Source organism: Nyctereutes procyonoides, unplaced genomic scaffold (genome assembly GCF_905146905.1).
Source record: "Nyctereutes procyonoides isolate TBG_1078 unplaced genomic scaffold, NYPRO_anot_genome, whole genome shotgun sequence".
NCBI lineage: Eukaryota > Metazoa > Chordata > Mammalia > Carnivora > Canidae > Nyctereutes > Nyctereutes procyonoides.
This window is the reverse complement of record NW_026575133.1, coordinates 26541920-26560983: the sequence shown is the minus strand read 5'-3', so window position 1 is coordinate 26560983 and position 19064 is coordinate 26541920. Positions and strand designations below refer to the sequence as shown.

The 19064-nt window shown below is 37.8% G+C and overlaps 2 protein-coding genes across 4 annotated transcripts in view; both read left to right on the top strand.

Moving 5' to 3' along the window:
- The window catches only part of EEF1AKMT2 (EEF1A lysine methyltransferase 2), a 35403-nt gene extending 19544 nt beyond the window's left edge, over positions 1-15859 (top strand). The window contains exons 5-7 of one of the 3 annotated variants that reach the window (XR_008667113.1): positions 1711-1927; positions 5822-6009; positions 15517-15859. Coding sequence is in view for 2 of the 3 variants with exons in the window: in XM_055346366.1 (XP_055202341.1) it covers positions 1711-1927; positions 5822-5916 (312 nt within the window). In the remaining variant the exon portion in view is untranslated. Of the gene's footprint in view, positions 1-1710; positions 1928-5821; positions 8693-15516 lie in introns of those variants that run through there. The other 2 variants (XM_055346366.1, XM_055346365.1) reach the window with 2 other exon arrangements.
- FAM53B (family with sequence similarity 53 member B) overlaps positions 1-19064 on the top strand; it is a 144698-nt gene that overhangs the window by 18904 nt on the left and 106730 nt on the right. The gene's annotated exons all lie outside the window — the stretch shown is intronic.

The following is a 19064-nucleotide window of genomic DNA, read 5'->3' as shown; positions in this document are numbered from 1 at the left end:
TCGTCCTTGATTCTTCTAAGTCCCATGTCTCATTCTGTTGGTTTTGTCTTGTGTATCAGGCACGTGATCATTCCTTGCTGTTTCCACTGTTCCCTCCTAAGTCTGAGCTGCCACCATTTCTTGCCTACAGCTACAGTGGCCTCTTAACTTGGCTCCTCCATTTCTCCTCTTGCCACGCCACTGTCTACTACCACAGGGCAAGCAGAGTGATTTATTGAAATATCAATCAGCTCCTGTCACTGCCTTGGTCATGAGCCTCCAAGGGCTTCCTCATTGTATAGAGAATGGAATCTGAATGCCCACCCCACCTCACAAAGCCCCTCATTTCTTACCTGTTTTCCTCTTTGTCACCAGTATTCCAGTCACACTGGCTTTCTTTCTGCTCCTGAAACATGTCTAGCCTGTTCTTTTCCAGTCTTTCTACCTGCCATTCTCTGTCTAGAATATTCTTGCCCCAGATCTTGTTTGGCTCCTTCTCTCAGTCAGATCTGTGCTCAAATATCACCTTTGGAAGCCTTTCCTATCTTTTCCAAAGCATTTCTCTTCCCAAACCCTGCTGTCTTCATTGCTCTGTTTTTATTGTCTTCATACCACTTTATCTAAAATTATTCGTTTGGCTTACTTATTTGTTGTGTCTCCCTTTAGAGAATATAAAGTGTATTCTCATACAGGGACTCTTTTTTTTTTTTTTTTTTTTGTTTACTATTATATTCCCAGTGACTGAAAAACCCTGCCTATAATAGGTGTTCATAATATACTTGTTGAATAAACGAGTACTTTGATACAGGCGTTTAGCTCTAAACTTGGCTCCCAGGAATGGTGGAGCCATTTTTTGCTTCAGGTATAATGAATATTTTGGTGGGAAGAGGAAAAAAAAACATGTTCTAATAAACATAGAATCTACATTTTAAAATCAAAGAGTTTTAGATAATATGCTATTTATGATTACTGTATTAAGTTTGAATAATCATGAGCTAATTGATTACTTTTTAAGAGTAGCTTTTCAGAATGAAGTACATTGGCAGATTATTGTATTAAAAGAAATTGAGGTAGTTCACAGTTTCAAATGCTTATAATATATTAATAGGTTATTGAAAACGAGTGATATGCTGGTGTATGACCTTCACAACCTAAAGTGCATGATATTTATAAAGTTAAGTAGCTGCAGTTTAAATAGTCCTTTGACTTCGTAAGCTAAGCTTTATGCCGTTCGTTTTATTCATTAGTTGGTTTGTAAGCTGCTGAATTAGGGTGGAGGGACTTCTGATCTACTGTAAGTCACACGACTGTAATAATATCAGCTAAAAATCATCTTATTTTTAATGACCTGTTTGAATTCCACATAATTTTTATCATCTTAAAAACATTTCAAATGTTCTATTTTTTGACGGAAATAACTTTTTCGTAAGCCAGGCTTGCAGGCTCTATTATGTGCTGGTGATATTAGGCAGTACACCTGGCTTTCATTTGTTTCCAAATTTGTAGAGATTTGGAATGTCCAGGAAACCCTGTCTCTCTTACTAATCTTAGCTTTAATGATCTTGGGATGAAGCATGTAAAAGTTAGCTATAAAGTTGAAAATATGTTTATTATATGTAAAATGCCATCATAATTAATTGGTCTTTTTATCCATAACCGTTTACAGATTGTCACTTAAATTCAGGAGAGATTGTGTTACTTGTTCTCATAAGACATTGATTTTTAATATAGGTAGAAGACTTTTTGAATCTTTCCACAAAGCTGTCTGGATTTCATATTTGTATTGACAAAGGGACTTTTGATGCCATAAGCCTTAATCCTGACAATGCGATTGAGAAGAGGAAGCAGTATGTGAAATCCCTCTCTGGGGTGTTGAACGTGAAAGGCTTTTTTCTAATAACCTCATGTAATTGGACCAAGGAAGAGTTGCTAGATGAATTCAGTGAAGGTAAATGGCTATATGTTGTTAATGTGTGCTTACCTTAGGTTTCATGTACTTAAATAGGATTTTTTTCCCCATTGGTGTTACAGTGTTTTAGTGTCCCCTTTGTGGGAATTGCCTGCTTTTCTTCTCAAGTGTAAATGCAAAGGGCAAAGAAATAATATCCAGAGATCCAGAGTCCTTTCTAAAATTTTCCAAGAAATCCTGGCAGTTAGGTACTAACATTTATGAGCCTATAAAAGTTAAGTTCTTTTTTAAGCGGTATAATCTCTTATTTAGAGACTCAAACAGTAAGTAAGTACATATATTGTGCTTCAGACTTTAGTGTACTGATTTACTGGTGATAGTGATAATAGGAATCAGTAATGTGCAAATGGAAGTAGTATTTTTAAAAACCTTACATGAGAGTTTTAATTCTATAAATACTTTCTGTATCTTGCTAATGGTCATTTAGGTTTTAGGATTTATCTTTTTTTCAATATATACAGAACAATTATTTTTAACATTGCACAGAAACAAAAAGTAGGGACTTTGTACTAGAAATACTCCCTATTAATTCTTGAGGTAATCTACCTTTTTTTAAGGCTTTGGTGCCAAGACAAGATCCTTTCTCACTCCATTAGGAAAGTATAATTAGTGCTGTGTCTAATATGTGGGGATCTTGTGAGAATTGAGAATCTGTAATCTATACACAAATATTTTGAGTTCTTTGGCAGACTGTTCCTTGCATGTTTTAAGGAATATTTTACCTGCCAATTTATTCATGCAGCACACAGGCATTTCTGGGAAAGTACCTTGAGAATCCAGGACTAGTATTTGCTTGTTTTTTTTCACAGACTCTTTTTTAGATTAGCATGAAGTTTTTTTTAAAGAAATGGGAGGAATTTTTAGGGTGGAGTATTAATAAATGATATGGTACTAAATTTTTGTTAAAATTTGAACCTCAGTTACCACAAGCTAATGGGAAATGAATTTATAACCAAACTATATGCACTTTATCTTAGAGTTTGTTTTCTTTTTGGTAATAAGGGAACAGGCAGTAGGAGGGAGAACACTTAACACATGTCCTTTTGTGTGCATTCAGTGACTTTGGCAGGTTATATAATGTAAAACTTGAAGTATTTGAGGCTTGAAATGTGAGCTTGTGGTTTCATTACTATTGCCTCTGGAAAACAAGAATTACGTGTGATTTATTGTCTTGTATTTCATGCCATTAATTTTACTATCTTCCATGTTAAATTTGTTTCCCTTAGAACTGTTGAGGCCCTGTATCCATAGTCTTTCCCTCTTCCTGAAGCTTGACAGTTTTAATAAATGCTCGAAGTTAACACTGTGTAGGGCAAGTTTCTTTCCTGGTTTTTAAATACAGGTGTTCTCTTTTACCCCTGGAACCACCAGACAAAAACATATTTGTCTGTCTTTGATAATGAAGAACAGATTCTAGCCGGGTAAAGAGTGCTTAAATTTGTGTCTAAGAACTACTTTAAGTTATATTCAGTTTTAGAGCTTAGTACAGAATTTAAGCAAAATGTTACAATAGGAAATGTTAAATAAACACATACAATTGAAGACATTTTTTAGGCATCTGTATCTGAGAATATGGAATTTGGAGTTGGATACAGAACACTAACAGAATACATGCATCACTGCCGAGGGGCTTGTTGGTGGCTTCTCACGATTGGCTTCCACGGTCCCTTTGGCATAGAGTGAAGCTTGCTTCACTGATCTTTGAAGGTTCTTTTCTTCTTTCCTGATTCGAAACATAAAACTGTTGAAATAAATCTTGCTTTTTTCCTTTATAGCCCTACTTATATAAACATTTTGTGTTGTCATTTGTTTTGGTGAGGTTTACTTAAATCATTTGCCAGATAGTGGTTCTAATTTGATATCCAAGGAAGCTAACTTTCTTAAAACTACTGAATTAAAACGAGTTCAGAAAACTTATTTTACTATGGAAATCACTCAGATTCATTCTGAGAAAGATTGAAAAAATAACCCCAACACAAAAAAGCATATAGGTTAAAATAACTCAATTTGTTACCTATCACTGGAATACAACCACTTTTAAAGTTTGGTGTTTTATTTATTAAAATACAAGAACTTCAGTTCTGTAGGGTTAATCCAAGGAGTTTAAAAGACTAGTCCTGGAAAATTCACATAGACAGCTCCATTTTCTCTTGAAAATTTTTATTATGAAGAATTTTAAGCATGTGTAAAGTTTCAGAAAACAGGCTTTGTACCCACGTACTTATTACCACAGTGGCTCCATTCTCTGGCATTAAAATATATCATGTTATTTAGGCTTGTCCTTCTTTGGAAAAGTTTTCTAATGATCAATTTTAATGAGCGTTTTAATATATAGCTGTTTGTTAAGATTTGGTGAAATTTGATTAAGAATATGAATTAGAATGCATGATGAGGGCAGCCCTGGTGGCAGAGCGGTTTGGCGCCGCCTGAAGCCTGGGGTGTGATCCTGGAGACCCAGGATCAAGTCCCACATCGGGCTCCCTGCATGGAGCCTGTTTGTCCCTCTATCTGTATCTCTGTCTCTCTTTCTCTGTGTCTATGAATAAATAAAATCTTAAAAAAAAAAAAGAATGCATGATGAAACAAAGTATAAAAGACCAGTTGATACAGTGATATATATCCTTTTATATATTTTGCTTGTAAGAGTTATTTCAGCTGAAGCTCAAGGCATAGAAGCTTAGAAAGTGTAGACACCTCCACCTCCCAGGAAAAAAAATCTACCCTCCAAACTAATAGTCCTATCACTTTTCCATGGTTAACTTCCCAGTCTTGCTTGTCTTAAATTTTAAAAACAAAATAAAATAATGTTAAATTTCCATTTTATTTTAAAGATTTTTTTTATTTATTCATGATAGAGAGAGAGAGAGGCATGCAGAGACACAGGCAGAGGGAGAAGCAGGCTCCATGCCGGGAGCCCGACTCGAGACTCGATCCCAGGACTCCAGGAGCGTGCCCTGGGCCAAAGGCAGGCGCTAAACCACTGAGCCACCCAGGGATCCCCCATTTTATTTTATAGTTCAGGAAAATGCCATGTTATCTTATTTTGATCTTTACAAATTCACTGTGAGGTAGGTGGGGGCACTGGTATCTGTAACCTCCTTGCATAGAAACTGAGGATCCTGGCAAGCATACCTTCACCTAGTAAGTGGTAGAGTTGGAACTTGAACCCAGGACTTTTGAAGCCACATTAATTTTTAAGTTCCACTGTGCTGCTTTGAAAGTTAATACTTCCTTTTCTTCCCAGATCCTTTATTATTTCAGTCTGGGTCTTGATCTTTGGTTACGAACTCTTTTTTGTTGTGGTAAAATATATGTAAAGTCAGATTTACCGTTTAACCATTTTAAAGTGTATGGTTTTGTGAAGTACGTTCCCAATTGTTCAGCCGCCACCACCACCTATCTCTAGAACTTTTTCATCTTCTACAAATTCATTTTCTTTCCACATTGTTTGACCCTTCTGTATTAAGTACTTTTAAATGTGTGATGTAAATCGAGTTACTCCATATAAAGCAGTCAGGACAGCGCCTGATACCTAGTTAGACCTTGGCACTTGATAGTTGCTTCCTACTAACTACAGCAGGCTGAGGTAGATGTGGAGTGTAAGGGGTCATAGACAGGACATGGGGGAAAGAGGGATGGATGGAGAGCCTCTCTTTTGCAATTTCATTTTGGGATTGTCTGTTCCTTGCTCAGTTTAAAGTGTTAGTGGGTATGCCCCCTCTGTGCACATCCAGTAGAACTGAAAAATTATCCAGTGAAATTCCATCACAACATAATGGTTTCATAAAAGGTTTGCAAGTACATTGTTCATACACATTCCCCTTTACTGTGGGACTGGGTCCCTATTAAAAGTATTTTAATCTTGTCTGACAGGATTTGAACTTTTCGAAGAGCTGCCAACACCCACGTTCAGCTTTGGAGGCAGATCTGGAAACAGTGTAACAGCATTGGTTTTCCAGAAAACGTGAGACTTTTCACTGGACAAATTCAGTTAGCTTTATTAAGAAGCTCCACATCAAAGTAAACCTGACACAGAAAATGCAAGTGCAAATAAATGCTTAGTAAGTACACAGGATGCACATGTTGAATAGCTATAATGGGTTGGTAAAAATATGAACATGTGAATGGTTGAGTTTTAGACACCAACCGAGAATCATTTAAAGTTTTCTTTTGTATTTGAAATGTAAATATTTTTCTCTTTGATTAAAACAAATTTCCTGTAACTGTTGAACAAGTAAACTTTAAAGCAGTAAATGAATTTACAGAAAGCATGTATTTTTGGTTTTTGTGCCTTGGTCAAAGTTGAATTGGATATAGTTGCTCATTAAGATTTGACGAAACTACTCCAGGGCCAGAATAATAAACACCAACTTACTTAGTGTTTTATTAGACTGTTTATGAAACATAATAAGTATAATATTTTAGATTGGAGGTGGTTATTAAAAAAAAAAACGCAATACCTGGGAAAAATGCCCTAGTTTTCATGTGTATAATTAAACAGAATCAGATAAATGTATGAGTTGATCAAGAAATACTTACTGAGCTTGTGTTTTGCTGCTGATGGCCTTTTATACACTGTGAAGGATAAACAGGAAGTAGGAAAGACAACTAAGAGATCTGTTATTTGGTGTTAAGTTGCATTATGGTATTAAGTCACTGAATCCACCAAATATCTTCTTCTCAAGGAATGTAATTAACCTATTCCTGCTTCTTCATATCAGAGGGATAGTACTGGGGCACCTGGCTGGTTCTGTTGGTAGAGCATGTGACTCTTGATCTCGGGGTTATGGGTTGGAGCACTACAGTGGATAGATTACTTAAAAATAAAATTAAAAAAAAAAAAAGAGGCTAGTATTGGATGGAGGCAGGATTCTTTGGGTCTGACTAAAACCCATTCTCTTCCTCTGGCATATTCTGCTTCCCAGGTGCTAAGTCTCTGCCTTAATGGCACTTACAGTTCAGTGGGGGAACCAGGACCGGTCCAGAGAAAACACTGTCAGAGGAATTGAGTAGTTGAATTTTCAAAGCTCTGCAGCTCCTTTTTGGTGACGGTGTTGGTCTGTGGACTGTGAGTTAGTGAGTCATCCTTCACTACTTTTCTCCATCTCCCTTTTGTCTTAACAGACTTGCCTAATCAAGAACTGAATAGTGTCATTCTTTTGTGAAAGGGTGGTGTAAGCTATATGTGTATATATATATATATAAGCCTTCAGGGACATGAGGACAAAGATGTTTTAGTTAGGACTAATTAGCAAGAGAAACAGTTTACATATTAATGTTTTTGAAGAGATAGGTTAATATATAATGCCATTTTTGTATTTGGGCTGATATTTTCATGTTGGAGCCACAAAACACGTTTTTTAAGTGATAAAATTTTTGATGATTTTCAGCATTTTGAATCTCTTGGGTTTTTGTTTGTTTGGCAGATGTTAGTCCAGTAATGAGTAAGTCTAGCATTACCATCCTTTTTCTTTTCTTTTTGTCTCTGAGTGGGGGCAGGGTGGAGGGAAGAGGGGTTTGATTTAGATCAACATTAATCAACTATTAAGATTACTACCTGCTTTGCAAAAGATAACCGAAGACATTTACATAAGCTTTCAACACAAATAACATTGCTTAAAAAGGTTTTATTTTTAAAATGTAAAGGGTGAGATGTTACTTCAAAATATATGTGATTTAAACTTATTAAAAATTGTGTTGATTGAAAAAACTGCGCAAGGGATTTTAAACCACAGAAAAACAGTTTATAATTTATTGAGGAGGTCTGGTCTTTGTTGTGTTTTCATATTATTTTTTTTGATGTCAAATATGATAATAGTGTAGAAGTACTTTTTTTTAGAATTTTGATTTGTTATGCATGCTGTTTTAAAGCACCACTCTAACAAAATAGGCTTTCTGTGCCACCAGACTGAGACATTGGGTTTGATTCACTGATAGCTTGGAATGGGCCTTTGTTGAAAAGCTCCTCAAGTCACCCTCGTGGCAGGGTATGTATGTTCCATTTGCAAAGATGAAGGATTTGGGGGGATCATGGAGCTGTTGCTAAGGTTAGGAGAAGGGATTTGTCATCTCTCCTTATCGGTTAATCCTGTTGGAAGCCGGCTTCTCAGAGGTTGCAGTTAGAACAAATGGAAGGTCCCAAAATGCTAACAGTAAATTAGTATTTTCAAATAATGCCACACTTTAAAAACCAGGCCAGTAAATGGCCCCAAGTTACTGAAGCAAGTCGTAAATATGTGACTATTAAACTGAGTTTTGTTTAAGGCACATGACTATGTGGGTAACTGGAAGAAATTATACAGTTATAAAAGGGAGCAGTGAGTTCCATAGTAAGTGCTGGTTTCTCTGCATAAGAAGCTGGAATTGTAATTTTATTTCATCAAAAGACACTCTTATTTTGAGGAAACTTGTTTGAAATGCAAACGAAGTTTCTCTCCAGAGCCTGAACGGCATTGTTGCTTCTCATTATGATGTTATTGCTGCATAGCCAGCGCTTCTGTGTGTAGGAAGCGCGCCGGCCTGTCCGAAGGGATTTGAGGCTGAATGGGTGGGTTACACCAATTAACAAATAGAAAGTTTTCAGAACATTGTGTTTTAAGCCAGGTGCACAAGTTAGAGTTGCTTTTTGGGACTGGCATTTATGCATATGAGAATCAAACCTGACACTACTCTTGGCAGCTTGACTGAGGCCATTTTAAAATAAGTACAAACTGTCCTTGAATTGATTTCCCCCCCCATTGTAGTAGCAGCAAGTTTGCCTTTCTTCTTCATCTGTGACATGCATGCAGTTTTCTGTTATTGGGGGGGGGGGACGGGGGAGAAGGGAGGTAAACACGTACAAAAGACTTTTAGTCTTTATGTGAATAATGTGTTTCAGTTTATGTATTTTTAATTTTCTGTGATACTGTAATATAGAACTCTATGTTGACCTTAATTCACATTCATCTGGAGTGCAGTAGAGAGCTTAATTTTTAAGGTATCTATGGTAGCCTCTAACCTTTGAAATAATTTTCCTTAAATTGATATGCAAAGAAATAGAGTATCCCTGCTTATGTCAATAGACTCTGATTTATGTCTTCTTAAATTATTTTATGTATTTATGCATGCACGTATGTGTCTGGTAGTCCATAAGGAAAATATATACAAATGTGAAAACTCAATTGCTCTCCAGGCCAGCATTCTGCTGCTTGGGGAGGCCTGGGTTTGATTTCCTGTTGTTGGCACTGTGAACTAGAGTGTACGTGCTCCAGAGACAGCTTTCTGCTTTGAAAGCAAGAGACCAAGTGTCTTGTGTTCCACAGTAGTAACCTCTTTAGCTAATTGTGTGTGTGTGGGTGTGTTGATGGGCTCTGAAAGGAGTCTTGTCTAGGACACTTCACTGGAAGGAGGCTGCCCATGACCTAGAGTTTGATTGTGGGAGACCAGGAGCATGGTAGGTTGAAGGACAATTGCTTAGTGGGAAAAAATTAGGAAACCCTTGTCATTTCTCTGTTAGGCTGGAAACAGAGATGTCCTTAGATGAAGGGGGAGCACATGAGCATGTTTTATTAACAGTTAATGGAAGAAAATTAATGCTAATTTATTCTTCATACACACCATGCAATTTGTTGGAAAAGTAAAAGAATAGTTTGAAATTCTTTGGTCAATTGATGGATTCCTATGTTTAGGGGCATAGAAATGAAACTCAACATTAAGCAGACAAATACCCCCAAGCCCACAGGCTACATAAATGCTGAATAAAACCAGCTCTACAATAGAACTCTGAAAAGCGAGGGGTAAGAAGCCTAATGAATGATTGAATATGACCTTAGCAAAATCCCTGGAGTGTTGTTGAAGGATCATTCATTTCCAGCTTAGATGTCAAGATGGGCTCCAGTAACCAGGAAAAAAGAGAGCTTGAGTCAGTACTTACTGAGTTTTAAAAATCTTTACAACTCAGTGCATTAGACCGATCATTAAAAGGGCTTCTCTAACTAAATTTTGAGCTGTCACTGTGTAGACCTGTAGTTTAGGCTCAGGGAAACCAAATTAAAAAGATAGGAGTAATTCGTAAGACATGAATGTATCGATATCCTGCTTTTATGGAGTAGAACTTCAAAAACTGGATGTAGAGGCTGGCATAATGTACTTTTGTCATGCTGATACCATTGTAAGAAAGCCTGAGCACCATGAGATCAATTGGACCTTAGAGCATTTGCAAATTACTTGCCCAGTTTATTAGAGGAAGATAGAAAGAAACCAAAATGTACTTTTTTTCATTTTTAAGTGGTTCATTCTGAAGAAATGATAAATTATTTTGTTCTGTTTAAAATACGTGTTATTACTGCATCAGAAAATAAGTATGTTAGTGAGTGATCTTTATTGTGCATGCTGTCCAGAAGCTTTTTAAGAAAAGCAAATCTAACACATTTGTTTCCCCAAATTCCAAAAAATGTAGACATGAACGAGCAATTAGCATATCCTGGATATTATATGAGAAGCTTAGGAAGAAGTATGAAAATACTCCCCATTTGGACAAAGGGACCATTAACTGTATTTCTCATCTTTCATTAACATACTCAGAGATGAAGCAGTTTATTATTCTCCGTGACTATAGCAGAATAGAAGTGCAGTTGGGATGGTCGCCACTCTCCTGCTATGGCCCTCCACACTGCTTGTCAAAGATGGGCATACGCAGGGGGAGGGAGCTAAATGTAGAAGAGAGTGGGTGCTGCCAGTGCACGTTTTCTCGTCACCCCTCCTCTAGTATGAAAATGTCAGTCCTTTGTTCCCATCTAATTTTAGTACATCCTGGCTTAAAAAAAAAAAAAAAAGTTAGGATGCTTTCCAACCATGGAACTTTGAGGGGTGGGGTGGGCGGGGAAAGAGTACAGGAAGGAGCAGTTTACATTCCATATCCGTCTGCCTTTCTGTGACAGCATCTAGTCCCTACTCTGTTGATTCTGGTAATGAAATAAATTTAGATGCACTGAACCAGCAATAATTAAGTTTTCCTTCCATGTCCTCAACAAGAAGTCTAGTTGGAGTCTGAATGGGGAAAATCATAATATGGCATCTAATAGAACATACTGGGCTGAATTAAAGAGCTGTGTACAAGTTTTAGAAGACAGGTCTGAAATCGTGAATGAAAAACTGCATGTTGTCTTATTTAAATGTGACCTTTGAGGCCCATTTGTGATTCAGTGAAACTGCTTTTATGCTGTTGTTTAGAATGAGAATAATATTTGTTGATTTTTGAGAAGCAATCAAAGGCAAGGTACACAAGTCAGAGCTGTTTATTCCTCGTGGAAATCCTCACAGGTCTAGAAGGAAAGCTCTGATTTCTTGAAAAGAACCAGTTGGGTCAAAGAATGGATAACATAGTTTGTTCAAGAGATAGGACTGAGTTCCATATGGCTTTGTAGTTGAAAGTGCCAACTGTCATGGTTATTATTTAATTAAAAAGTAATTAACCAGATTAAACTATGAGGGGAAATCTACATTCTGGACTTCACTATGAAATAAGTCCATCTTTTCCAGAGGTTTCTTGCTTTAGATGTTCTGAGGTTTCCTCTTGGAATCTCTGTATGGTAAAGATGTTAGAGAGCTACAAGTAAGAGGAATTATTTTGTTACTGAGTCCATTTGATTAAGGATTTAATTTGGGATGGGCGGTATCAGATTATTTTCTGAACTTGAAATTTATTTTCGTTCCTTTGATTTTATAGTAACACAGAGTTTAAAAGCTGTTAAGTAATAGAGTAAATATTAAAGAGAAATGATTATTTTTTTAAATACTAAATTTGGGAGGAAAAAAAGATGGTAATATAGGCAGGGTGCTTTCCTTCTTTGGGCTTCAGTTTTCCTTTCTGTAAAATGAGGGTGTTCAGTAGGTGATATTTAAAGTTCTCCTCTACCCCTCTACTAGTCAGTTTGGGTTGCTGTTGACCCGGTGGTTTAAACAGCAGAAATTTACTTTTCACTGTCTGCCTGGAAAGTCCAAGGTCAAGGTACGAGAAAGGCAGGCTTCATTCTGAGGCCTCTGCTCTTGGCTTGTAGGTGGCTGCTCACCTGGCCTCCCTGTGCATGCTTACAAGGGAGAGAGAGTGTGGGAACAGGCTCTCATGTGTCTCTTCTTAGAAGGGTGCTGAGTCCATCAGGAGAGCCCCATCTACACGACTTCATCTAACCCTGATTACCTCTCAGAGGCTCTACTTCCAGATATTATCACATTGGGGGTTAGGCCTTCAACATGTGAATTTGGGGGGGGGGCACACAAACATTCAGTCCATAATATCTGCTGAAATTGATCTAAGATGTAGAGAAGGGCTTAATAGATTTTCACTATATACAGGAAGTTTAAATGCTCCAATTAGCTAAATATTGGTTGTTAGGTCTCTTTAGAGTTCTTTTTCTTTTTTAAAGATTTTACTTATTTATTCACGAGAGACAGAGAGAGAGAGAGAGAGAGAGAGAGAGAGAGAGAGGCACAGACATGGGCAGAGGGAGAGAAGCAGGCTCCTTTCCATGCAGGGAACCTGACGTGAGACTCGGTCCTGGGTCTCCAGGACCACACCCTGGGCTAAAGGCGGGGCTAAACCGGTAAGCCACCCTGGGCTGCTCCCCCCCACCCCTTTTTAAAAAATATTTTATTTATTTATTCATGAGAGATACAGAGACACAGGCAGAAGGAGAAGCATGCTCCATGCAGGGAGCCCGATGTGGGACTCGATCCCGGGACTCCAGGATCACGCCCTGGGCGGAAGGCAGGCGCTAAACCGCAGAGCCACCCAGGGATCCCCTCTCTTTACAGTTCTTAAAGCAAGGTATCTATGTGTATGAGAAATAGATGTACATATAAGACATTTGGAGCGAAAAAATCATGTATTTTTCCATCTAAGACATCTTTGTACATCCATAGGTAAACTTTAGATCTGGGTGTTGATTGTCTTTGATATGTATTTTTGATAATCCAGTTTGTGTTTGTTTGACCACAGCTATGTTTTATTCAGGAAACTCAGAAATTTACATCTGATTGTTTGGTCTCCTTCAATTTTACATATAGAAGGATAGAGATCAAGATTGGGCCTAAGGAAACACAAAGGAGTCCTACTCATAGATGACCTCATTTAGAAGAGTAAAGTCCCAGGGTTCTGAGAATTCTACTCTCTCATGCTACACAGAGTCCCATGCTTGAGCAGGTGGTATGTGGTCTGCCCTTCTCAAGCCTTGTAACTATGGGCTCTTGTCTACTTAGTCGTGGTTTCCCTTCAGAACTTTTCTTCAAAGCAGTTGGGTGTAATGGAGAGAGAAGCAGTCACGGAGACCTGCTGTATCACCGGATCAGGAATATTAAATGAGAAGAATCAGTGTGAAGCAGCTTAGCATAATTCCTAGCACACACGAATAACTAGACTTTTCTCCAAGGACTCTTCTTCCTGTTGCAGCTGATGTATGGACTTGAGATTTTACCCCTCAGTACCATTGAATTAATGTATTCAGTTCAACTGTATTCCAAGAGTGTTTAGATGAGGGAAGAGAGGAGGAGTGGTAGACAAGTGAGTAAGAGTATAGCTCCTTCTTGAGTCTCTAGATAGGCTGGTGCTGAAGCACCTTTTTAAATTTAGCTAAGAAAACAGGACCGGATAGGATGCCAGATTTTCACTGAATGTTCTTTACGATGTGTTTCAGTGGACTCCTTAAGAATACTCAGGTTTAAGATCATTATCTGTTTACGTGGTAATTATTTAGTAATCAAAGTAGGTCTAGTGGGAAAAATGTTCCTGTGGATGCACTGGAACCGGCTAAGGATGCGGTGCACCTTCCCTCAACAGGTCTGCATGCTAAGGCAGTATTTCCAGTGACATGAAACAAGGTAACTAAGAACAGGTCCCTCAACTAATGAAAACTGAGTTGGAGTTGGGTCTTTCTGGGTATCTAGGAAGCAGTGGGCCAAGTTTTTATCATTGATTTCCTTCCACCTTGCATCATATAGATTTGATTTCTTTGATCAGTGAGTCATATTTATTTTCCTTGTTTTAAGTTGAGTTAACGGTGCCTTTCACAGTGACATTTCAAAGTTTGGTGTTGGGTAATACTTTAGTTTATCTGATTTGACCTTAGTTTATACTGGAACTGACAGTATCGTTTATAATGTACAGTGAATTGGTTGTCCTCATCTAGAAAACATTTGGTTTTCAGAATTGTTTATTTAACCTTTTTATTGGTGGGTAGGTGAATATTTCAATGCCTGGGCTGCTTAGTGTGACTAGAGAAATGCTGGCCAGAGCAGTGTCACTTTCTTGAGCTTAAATCTTTGAAATATTTTTAAAAGGTTCTATAGAGATGAGGTCAGTGTGATAATATATGTCTGTAGGATAGACGTAATAAAAGCTTCACTAAAGTTAAGTACTTTAACAGTACTACAATGGGTAAGTGACCTGGTTTTGATCAAGAATTTTTTGTTTGTTTGTTTCTTTGTGAAAGTTAAGAGTAAAGTGGTATTTAAAATAGCAAGCAAACTTCTCATATCAGTTCTTCTCCCTTTCAGGTCAGGTGCAGGGTATGTGCATACAAAATAGGCAAGGCTAGTTCCTCAGGGATACGATAAAACAAAACATCTTTGCTTTTGATTAAAATGGAAGGTTGACAAACTGCTGAGGGAAGTTAAGAAATTCACAGGCTAATATACTCTGGAAGGCACATGTTCTTTTCATACTGCTCCCAGGGATGATTTACTCTTTGGAGCCGGAGACTGATTTTTTTCTTCTTGATATTTTAAATCCAAAGGATTCAGTCTTTAGATTGGGTATTCAGGCTCTGTGAAATCAAAAACTGTATGTATTTTCACAGTTTCTTTTTTCCCTAATGAAAATGAAATTCACTCTGTTTCATTTTTATGGGGATAGGCAGGATGGCAGTAGCTTTGAGCATATCACTAGGCATGAGTTAAAAATAGACTTTTCTTGAGGCAGTGACTTATATGGTGGATAGTTGACAGGAGAGAAAAATTAAGTTAAATTTTGGGCTTATATTGTAAATACAACATCTAAATTCTAATAAAGGATATATAAGAAAAAATGGAAATGGTTTTCATTTGAAGGTGATAGCATAAACATTTAGTCTGGGTGTGCTGTTGAAATATATTCTAGGTAAAACTTAGTGTGTAACAGTATGAAAATACTGTAACTTGTATTTAACTATGTATTCGGTGGAGTGACTGAGGCCAACGTAGGTTATGGGTGACCAACCATGTTAATAGTGATTGATATTAGAGTACTTCAGCTCAGATCATAAACAGATCAGGGAAAGGTCAAGAATGAAATTACGCTTTTCAGTGTTACTATTAAAATAGTAAAATAGGTTTGATAGGTTTTGCATATGCCAGTAACTTTGAATATAGATAGTGAAAAGCCTTCATTATACTTACTTTTGCTTACTTATCATGCATAAACTTTCCAATATATTTTTTCATGCTTGTGTTTTCTGGTAGCACATAACACCAATAGCTACTATTACCTTGCCAAAAAAAGAAAAAAAAAATGTATGTCAAATTGAAATAAGTTTTAACTGTTGCTCTGTTCTTTTTAGCTTTCATTACCCAGAGCTCTTCCATCCATGAGTTGCAAGCGTGACATTTGCTGTGTTTTCAGCACCTGCCAACTTGGAAACCAGGGTTTGTGCTCAGGACTTAGGCTTACAACCCACACTTTGTGGTGCACAATGCCGTCCCAGCTGGCATGCTTCGTACCTCAATGGTGCTAGACGTTCGGTTACAAAGCTGTGCAGAGTCACGTGCACGGATTTCAATAGGCATTCCGCTTCGAGCTGTTTTCAACTCTCGTTTTATATCAGAGGAGTTAGATTGGTATCATTAAATTCACTGCATGGTTATTTTTCAATGAAAATAAATTTGTTTTATGTCGTTCTTGAATCAGAAAGTAACTTTGTCTTCAGGAACCAAAGTACCTCTTTTAAAAAGGTGTGTGTTTAGATGTGTCTCTCTCTCTCTCTGTCTACCTATATGAGAGAGATTCCAGCCAGGGCTATAGTTCATTTTCATCAGTGGAAAGGTTTCAGAACACAGTATGAAAAGGACAGAAAGGAAAGAACAGAAGGATTAGTGGGTCATAACATGGTTATGTAGGTAGGGTCGTTAGTTGTAGATGGCTCATATATGTGGGGACAATTACAGAACTCATTTTTCTGAATAAGATCTACATAAGAGATGGTAGATTCAGATTTTTGGTTTTCATCTGTAACCAAAACTTTACATGTTGTCCAGAGAAATGTATTTTGCTAACTTGTTTTCTTTCAGTAGCCAGTTTCTTTGAAAATGCTTCAGGTGGACTTGGTGATGTCTGTCTTCCCTTCATCTGTTTTAAGCAATTTTAAAAGGTTCTGCTTTGTAAAAGATCTTTTCAGATTTAGAAAGGACAGTGTGAAATGTGAATGACTGGCTTTTAATACAACAGTTGTGACAAAGAGGCAGTGGCTTTTGGAAGCTGAATAAAGGGGTTTAATACACACATCTGCATACTGTGCTGTTGGGTGTGATGTATAACAAGTTTGATGTTTGTTTCACTCACTTTATTCTAAAAAGAATATTCTATTATTCTCAAAGATAAACTAGTTTATCATTTTTTTAGTGGGGAGCTCTTTTTACAGCCATAGGCACACACAGATTTGATGGGTAAAACTGAACAACATTGACTGTACTTGCTTAGACTTCAAAGCTTAGTTCCTTGTTGCTTGAATATCACATTAATTTGATTCTAAAGGCACAAAAATAAAACACCCACTAACTACCTAGGACACTCATTACTACATATCAAAACCCAACCTTTACCCTCCTCTGCATAAATGTGCTTAGGTGAATACTTGATTAGCTTGTTGATACAAGTTATAGTTGGTTACACCCTTTCTTAATAAAATACACCCTTATTGTCTCCTATTGCTTAAGAGCTTTACGCTTGGAATAGGGGAACTCTTTAGAATAGAGCGATACTCAGTTTAAATTCTCCTAGGCAGTTTTGAGTGGATGGGATTCGTGCCATACGCACAGGCATTCCTCCATTTGGTGTTTCTGCTTTGCGCCGGGCCAGGAGAGCCAGTATTACAGTGCTTTATCCCTGGTTTCATATATTGGTCTCAGAGTGAGACTGTATGTAACCCCTACATTTTATATTTCCCAGGTATTTGTGTTTACCCAAGTTAGTGTTGTTGGTCAGTGATAATGGAAAAGTTACAGGTGATCATTTTTGGATTATTTATGTATTTATTCCTAAATTGGCTTATGAATTTGTCTTTAGTTGCCTGGTTGTACTCTAAATCTGGTTTTAATTTGGTTTTGACCTTTAAGGATTGAACAAAGGTAGACAGCTTAGCCCCCCACCCCCTGATCGCAGCTTACATTGCTTTACATCCAGAATGCGACTGAGCTTGTATTTACTCTTCTGACTTGAGCAAAGCTCTCATATACCACCTTTCAGGTAGGACTTTTTAAAAATAATGACTATGTAGTATAGCCCCCAAAAGTGGGGGTGTTTAGGATATACAGGGCTTACTGCATAGTGTGGGAAGAACCACTTAGTATGGAAGGTTAATTGACACAGGGTTTAATGTATATATCTTTTAGCTTTTGGAGATTCAAATCGAGTCCATGAGAAATAGCCATTCATTGGTTAGTAGCACAGCTCCTTAAGCAGGTATTTTAGTTCTGTGCACTTGCAAGAAAGCCTCAGAACCAGAAAAACAGGCTGCTTTAGGTTGGAAAGGAGGCGTTGCAGCAAAGAGCTTGCCATAACCACAATCCTTGGAATTTTGTGAGACTAAAATCATCCTGAAAGCAACAAGAAGAATCATGATTGCGATAATTGTCTCCAGGCTCTGGATGTGCCCCCCCCCCCCCCCCCCGCCCCCAATTTGGTTTTCTCCCTTGACCCGATGAACTAGTAATTGTAGGAATAAGCTGAATGTTTGCCAGCAGGAGTCACTCTAGGCTTCCTAATAAAAAGTAAATTAAACTTTATTCTTAAAGCTCTCAGAGGCTGAGGTGACTGACACTGTGGTAAGATGGCATTAGGGAAGGTGTAGGAGGAGCATTCTCAAATTATCCCTTGTGCCTTTCTTTGTTTAACTTAGGGAGCCTTGCTTGGTTCTCGTTCCTTTCAGAATTGGCCCTTGGTAAATTCTTTTAAAGCAATGTTTATGGAAAAGGATACCAGTGTCTTAGCATTCTGCCTATTAGCTCATTTTGGTTTTTGTAGGACAAATTGGTTACATCCCACATCATCTACTTGAATGAACAGACACCCATCCTTCTCCTGATTGTTGTTCATCGTAATCTTGCAGAAGAAATCACTAGAGTGAGCCGTAGCTGGTGTGAAAGGAGATGTTAGCTAGCTCATGGTTTTCTGAAAAAGAATGGGTCCAGTGTGATGAGAAACTGAAATATTTCAGCAACAGCCATGAAATATAATAGTTTCCCAAGTGCATACAAGCTCAAGAAGTTAATGTCCATTTATGTTTGATACTGGGATTGAAACATTGGATTAAAACCAATTAAATGTTCCTAGAAGCAACAGAAAAAGTTTCCTGATTTATGAATAGACCCATTCAAATGGCGCAGACACAATCCATGTAAAGTAATGAGGTGTTTTGTTTTTTTGGCAAAGGAGAACACAAAACAGGCATAGGGGAGTTCTTTAAAAAAAAAAGAAAAAAGAAAAAAAAAAACCTTCTCTTTAAAAATCTCTTTGGATACAAGGTCAATAAAATAACATACACTGGTAGGACGGAGTGATGGGAAATCTAGGGCTTCACTTCACAAGGGAAACAATCCCCCTCCCCCAGGTGAGCAGTACAATGAAAACACTCTGCTTACTCTATCAGGGCTACATTCCTGAACTTAAGTCAACATCCTAAGTTACAGAACGAAACATGCTCTGCGTCTGCTTAGCAACCACAAATCCTTCCTTCACCAGTCGCATATATTTTGCATGTGGCTTCTGAAGTACACATTCCTTTATTTCGATCAGCGCCTCTAGTTGGGAAACTAGCGCTTTATTTTCCCAAAGCGTGACAAGGCTCGCACAGCCCCCCTCGCTGCCGCCCGGCACGCCGCCGAGAAACCTCAA